Source organism: Benincasa hispida, chromosome 8 (genome assembly GCF_027475165.1).
Source record: "Benincasa hispida cultivar pf3 chromosome 8, pf3_genome.v1.1, whole genome shotgun sequence".
NCBI classification, from domain to species: Eukaryota; Viridiplantae; Streptophyta; class Magnoliopsida; order Cucurbitales; family Cucurbitaceae; genus Benincasa; species Benincasa hispida.
In genome coordinates this window covers 62,809,177-62,816,256 of record NC_143485.1, presented here as the reverse complement: position 1 = coordinate 62,816,256, position 7,080 = coordinate 62,809,177, and the positions used below count along the sequence as shown (strand labels likewise).

The window sequence follows — 7,080 nt, the reverse complement described above, 5'->3', positions numbered from 1 at the left end:
CTATACATTTCAAAATGTTTCAATTTTACCCTTGAGGTTTAAATTTTATTTTAAATTTGGTTCTTAAGTTTCAAGATTTACACTTATTTAACATAATTATGTGACGAAGTTTAAAATTAATTTTAATATTGATGAAACAAGAGTGATAATCAATTAATTATAATTCTTTTTATTTTTTTAAAAATTAATTAATAGACATTAACACTAAAGACTCAAAGTGAGTATCTAGTGAAAAATCAACGTTAAATGTATAATCTTGAAACTTAAGAACCAAATTAGAATAAAATTCAAATATCAAAATTAAAATGATAACATTTTAAAATTTAAAAAGTTGAAACTAAATTAAACTCGAACTCAAAATTTAAAAACTAAAAATTTAATATTTTAAAACTTAGGAATAAAAAAAAATTAGCTAGCATTTTTCTCTAAAACTTAGGACTCAAAATCTTAGGACTAGAAAGTATTTTTCTCTAAATTCTTTCTACCATTCAAAGTGGACAGACAAACTTATAAAAAGAAAGGGAAATAGGAACCTATCATTTTATTTTTTCCTTAATGCTTTTGTTGAATTAGTGTGTTTTTTTTAGTACATTCTTAAGGAAGGATTTGAATCACAGAATCCACGATTACTAACACATATATATGTCAATTGAGTTATGTTCTCTTTAATTGTCGATATTAGCTAGTTACATGAACATTATCTATAAAATCTATTTTTACGCATCAACCATAAAATCGATGTACTTGACTTAATGTGACATTTATATAGTTTTCACTTTTAGATATGTTGCCACTATGTCAAGTTCTATCTATAATTTTAACCCAAAAAAAATAAAATAAAATCATGGGCTTTTATTTGAATAGTTTCAATGTACTAGAATATTTAAAGTAAAACTTATCTAGGACATAATTAGTTTCAATGTACTAGAATATTTAAAGTAAAACTTATCTAGGACATAATTTCCTTTAATTTTTATTTTAACCATGAGGAAATCATTCAAAGTTTCATAATCTCTAAATTTAATGCAATAATTCAGTCTAATTTTTAAATGGCTTTTAACTCAAATAAAAGGTTAACTTGAAGCTACCAATATCTATCAGTAATAGAAGTTGATAAAAGTCTATCACTGATAGACGTCGATAGAAGTCTATCTATATCTACTAATGTTTTTTTTGTTATTTTTATAAATAGTTTGACATTTTTTGTGAAACTTTTCCCCTTTTTTTACTCAATTTCTTTGGGTGTGCTTTCATACATTAAATCATATTTTAATCTGCAATAATATTAACACCCTTAAATTAAACAATTTTCTTTTCTTTTTCTTTAGTTGAAGTGGATTTGTTATATATATAACTATTAGTAGCAACTTATTAAAAACACTGAAAGATGATACTTTTTAACTAGCTTTATTGGCCAAAAAGATCAAATATAAATTTATCTGAAGTATGTACTATCACTCTTTAGATTAGAATTTATCTTAAAAAAAAAAAAAAAATTAAGATCAGAAGTTGGATTCCTCCACCAACAAATTTTCAAAAAAATTAAAAATTTATAATTATGATAATCAATTAATACATTCAAATTTATAATTATTAAAAAAAAGATATTTGTTTAATTAAAGCATTTTCAAAGTATATATATATATGAACTAGATAAGATATCAATGATCATTTTAAAGATTGATAACTCTATCTCTCATTTTCGTTTATTATCAAATACAAAAGAAAAAATTCACTTAATTTTTTTAATTGTCTTTAATCTCGTTGTAGTTTTAACTGTCATTTCTTTGAAGTTGAAGACATAATTACAAGGATAAGTAAATTTTAATTTAACAAACAAATAAATAAATAAATACAAAGGGCAACAAATTTAACAAATTTTATTTTTAACACAAAAAAGAAAGCAAGTCAAAAGCCTCTTAACTTTTAGCAAAAGAACAATGGAAAAAAAAGAAAAGACAGATCTCAAGGAAGTCTCAATACAGCCTATAATTTACAGACACAAACAAAACTTAAAAAAACAAAATATAGGTCGGCCACAAACAACAAAACATTTCGACTCCTCATTATTATTATTATTATTCTAAAACTAAACCTTCATGGCCCTTTTTTTTTAAAAAAGACATTAATTCAGTTGATTTTAGTTTGAAGTCTCATCTGTCTATTAAATCTTTGAATAAACTCCTCCACTCTTCTATTCAATTCTTCATCTGTCATCTTTTCAAACTCATTTTCTTCTAATTCTTTTGCTTCATACTTTACACTTTCTGATCTCTTCCCCATCATTTTGTTGCTCTCCTTTGACACAATTCCTTTTGGTTTCTCCGACTTCCTCCGCCGGCAAGTTCTCGCCGGAGTCATCTTCCATGGAGAATCGAGTTGTCGACCTTGAACCACAAGTTCCAGTTTCTCACGTGTGGTTTCTTTCTTTTCATCAAATACTACCAGTGAAGAGCTTGGAAGTCGAAAATGATTTAACTTTGGGTTGGATGGTGAGAAATCTTCATAAAGATGGAAACTTTTGTGTTGGGGGAGAGAGAAAACACCATAATCAACAGCAATGATAAAGATGAGAGTGTTGGAAATGAAGAACCAGAAAATGGTGCTGTTGAAGAGAGATGGCAAAGAGAGGTTTTTGAAGATGGAAATAAAGATAATGAAAATAGAGAGAAGGAATAATAGGGAAGAGAAGAAGGCTAATATGTAATCATTTGCATATTTATTATAATTAGATTGTGATTTGGGTTTGTTGTAGGGAAGAAATGAATTGTCTACTACTAATAGATTTTGAGGTGAAATTGAATTGGATGACATTTTGGGTTGAAGAAGAAGAAAAGGAAGGAGGGTTGAGAGATTTGAGAGACAGATTCCAAGAGGATTGTCCCTTTTATAACTAGTCTGATATGAGTTTCAAAGGATCATTGCATGATTAGGTCTTTTTATAAGGTTTTGTTGAGAATATGTGTCTAATTGTTGAATTAACTCAAATTACTATCTAATTATTGAGTTAACTCAAATTACTATCTTACCCTCTCTAATTTTTCTCGAACTTATTATCTCGAAAATAGGGCACTTTGGTAGTCCCGAAATTATTTGAGGAGATTGAAACAACAAAAATGGTGTCTAGGTATCATTTTACACATTACTGTAAGATATATGATAGAGAATTTAAATATGTAGTGTAACTATTGTTAGGTAAACTTGGGGTTTTATCTCAAAATCAATTGAAAATTAGAAGAGTTAATAATCCATCTACCTTATAAAGATTATGAAAGTCCTTCAACATGCTGCTCAAGATGGTATCTCTTTGACTTCATCATTCTTCGAGACACTAGAAAGCAATTTTTCTGCAATTGAATAATTTCCTTGTATGATCGTCGACTTGATGATGTCTAGTCATTGCATTATTTACTGAAAGACTAGAAATATATTGTCTTTCGACAAAAAAATGAAATGAACGTTAACTTAATCTTGATTCTTATAGATTGAAAGAGGTACTACACACATATAACATTCGCTAGCACATAGGATTATAAAAGCCAATTTTTTAGGTTTCATGAAATTTGATAACATATTAGATAAATATATCTAGTCTATCTTAAAAGTAATTGATAATGAAGAGGAGTAACTCATATACCTTATAAAGATTGTGAATTCGCTTAGACGGTAACTCTTTGATGGAAGGGCAAGAGATTTCAACTTGTGATATTTTTGTTATTTACTCTTAACTAATGTTTATCAAATTAAGTTGTCTTGATATATACAAACGATAAAGTAGTTTAATTTTTTTTTTCTTTAATAAAAAAATTGTGTTGAAACACAACAGATAATGAGTAATGACAGCTCATCACAAGATGACAAGTAAATGGAAATAGTCTTTAATGTAATGAGTGGGGAATTCTCTTTAAGATTATTCCACTTTTGATACATCAAAATTCATTAACTGCCGTTTCGATTCTTATGTTTGTTTCAACCAACAATAAAAATAAAATCTATTTTTATAGATTGTACAAATGATATCTAAGTTGCATACTTCAATTTTTCTATTAAAAAAATAATAAAGGTTCTAGTATTATTTTGTTATATATATATATATATATATATATTTTTTTTTTTTTCTTGTTACATCTCTTTTTTTAAGAAATTTTTATAGATAAAAAATGTCAAACTATTTACAAAAATAGTAAAAAAAAAAAAAACATTGATAGACTTCTATTAACCTCTATTAATAATAAACTTTTATCAATTTTCATCACTGATAACATCGATAGACTTCTATTAGTTTTTATCACTGATAGACGTTGATAGACTTCTTTCGGTTTCTATCAATTTTTATAGACATCAATGTCTATCACAACTATAATTAAAATTTTCTATTTGTGTTAATATTTTTCCAAATTTTTATGTTTTTGAAAATCTTCCCTTTTTTTCTTATTAATTTGAAAATAATATAATGCATTTAAATCAAAGTTATATTTTAATTATTAATAATAACAAACAATTATTGGACATGTGTGAAAGAAAAGGAAAAAAAACCTACGTTTGTCTTCCTTCCTATAAAATAAGTTTCACATTAAAAAATCAATTGACATTTTTAAACAATATAAAAAAGAACTTGGTATTAAGTTTCTAAGATAAATAGGTGAAATTTACTCTACCATATGTGACTAGATCTTCAATAACAACTAGAATTTGTAGCTTGTGTTTCGAAGAGTATTTATTTTATAGATGACAATATGATCTTCTAAAATTTCATATTTCTGTCTACTATTTTCTTTATTTTTTTTCTTTTAAATCCTACACTTTTTGCGTATACCTCTAATTTAGAAACATTCCTGTAACACTCTCTACATTGTCATCCATAAGTATATTTTTCTGTAAAAATAATAGGTGAAATTTGGTTGATGTTGAAAAATCGAAAACGGACAACAAAGATCAACAAAGAGGAAATCAAAACAATTGTTTTTATTTTAGATGACAAAACATCAAAAGAAATTAAAATACATTGTTTTTCTCAAAAGAAAAAGAAAAAAGAAAAAAGAAAAAAGAAAAAAGAAAAAAGAAAAAAGAAAAAAGAAAAAAAAAGAAAGTAGCAAACAAGTCAAATTTCCCAAACAATAATTTTAATCGATAATGTAATGTATGTTCCGCTCAAGTTTTAGGGTTATTTCAATGTATATTAGTTTTACACGTGGACGATTCAGCTTAAATGTAGAACCATGATTGGTTAATCATAATATCATCAGCCGTCGATGTGGGACCCAACTTAATTTGATGTCTACCACGTGTAGAACATTATGGATAGAGACACAACATTTATCTTCAAAGGTAACTTCTTTTTTTTTCTCTTGTGGAATATTATTTATTTTAATTTTGTAAGGATTTGTGGAATATTTATGGATGTTTGAGTAAATATGGTAATAAAGAGAGGGAGAGAGGATGATTAAAATATAATAAAAATTGTAAAGAAAATTTTGAAGTAGTAATACTGCAATTAATTATAAAGACACTTGCACTAAAGGCAAAACTAAAAATGAAAATTAAATCTAGAGCACAATAATTTAAAGTTTGTAGGAATGTTAAAATTAACAAGTCCAGTCCAATTGAAATATCCGGATGACCAAAACGCCTTCATAGTTAAAAAAGCATGATAACATATGATTATTGATTGATTGCCATCTGATTACCATCTAATTGTCAATGATATCAATTATTATTTGATTGTTGTTTGATTACTGTTTGATTGCTGGTTAATACAGATTGTTATTTGATACCACGTACTTTGTGATTGCTATCTAATTGTCATTTGATTATTATTTGATACTAAGTAATTTGTGATTCCCATCTAATTTATATGTGATTTTTATTTGATACTAAGTAGTTTGTGATTGTGATTGTGATTTTTGACAAAAACCAATATTTTGTTATCTGATCATTTGATAACCATATGATTGATATTTGATTACCTATCATCTTTGTCAATTAATTACTAAGTAATTTTTTTTTTTATTGTCATTTGATTTTCATCTGATTATCTTCCATTTTCTGTTAATTACTATATAGTTTCCGATTGCCTTTCAATTTATTCGCATGAGGTTTCCCGAGAAACGTATTACGTGGAGTTAAACTTGGTTGATGTTGATGTTGATTTGATGCGATGTGGTTCGATCTCTAGTATTTAATCCCCTTATTCTCTTTCAGTTAAATGCATATGCTTGATTTATGGAAGCGGAGTGCATAATGTTCTTGAAGTCGAAGCATTGGAAGAAACTTTAAATCTTCAAGAGACTTGTGCCTTCAAGGGATGTTTAGCTTCAGGAGTAAGGGAGTCTTTTGATTGTAGAGAATTCTCTCTACGCTCTCTAAAGTGTAGAATTGTCAATCTACACAAATGAAGAGAGCTTCTTTGTTTATAGAGTTCTCTGATGGGTCTTGTGGGCTTGGGCTTGGTCCATGGGGCTGACTTTTGGGTTGGACTTGGGCCTACTTTGACATGTGGGTCAAATTAAGCTCATTTCTGGGCTTCACTCGATTATAGCTCAAATTATAATATAAAATAGGGCCAAATTAATTTTACTCAATCCATTGTGATGAAAACACGTGGCGTCATCGGAATTTGTCTTCAACTTCAATTTGGGATACATGTCAACTCCTAATTGGCCCCAAATTTGATGACTTGTAATTTTGTCATTAATTTAGTAAATGACGTGACAATTTGTGATTGATTCAAAATTTCTCCTTCAATAGATGCCCCATTTTCGAGATTTATGCACAGATGTAGGTAGATGAATCTCGAAAAAAAAAGATGAAATTAGAATCGAAATACAAATAATTTATTCTTGACTTCGATATGTCAAATTAATCAAACCATGAATTTAGTTTATAAGTTTAATTAAAATTTGTGATAAAGTTTGGGATATGACCAAACTTTAATTTAAGAAAAGCTTCAAGTTTTATCCACAATTTAATATAATTTGGAGATAAAAGCTTAGAAATTAGAATTTAGTATGAAATTTGGAATATGACCAAAATTTTAACCTAATGAAAAATTTCAGATTTTATCCCTAATTTTATTTGAGT

At 27.1% G+C, this 7,080-nt stretch overlaps 1 protein-coding gene across 1 annotated transcript; it reads right to left on the bottom strand.

The window, feature by feature from the left end:
- Positions 1 to 1,908: 1,908 nt before the first annotated feature.
- Positions 1,909 to 2,936, bottom strand: LOC120069472 (uncharacterized). The gene has a single exon (XM_039021244.2). The coding sequence runs from the start codon at positions 2,812 to 2,814 to the stop codon at positions 2,131 to 2,133; it is 684 nt and encodes a 227-aa protein (XP_038877172.1). The 5' UTR covers positions 2,815 to 2,936; the 3' UTR covers positions 1,909 to 2,130.
- Positions 2,937 to 7,080: the final 4,144 nt, after the last annotated feature.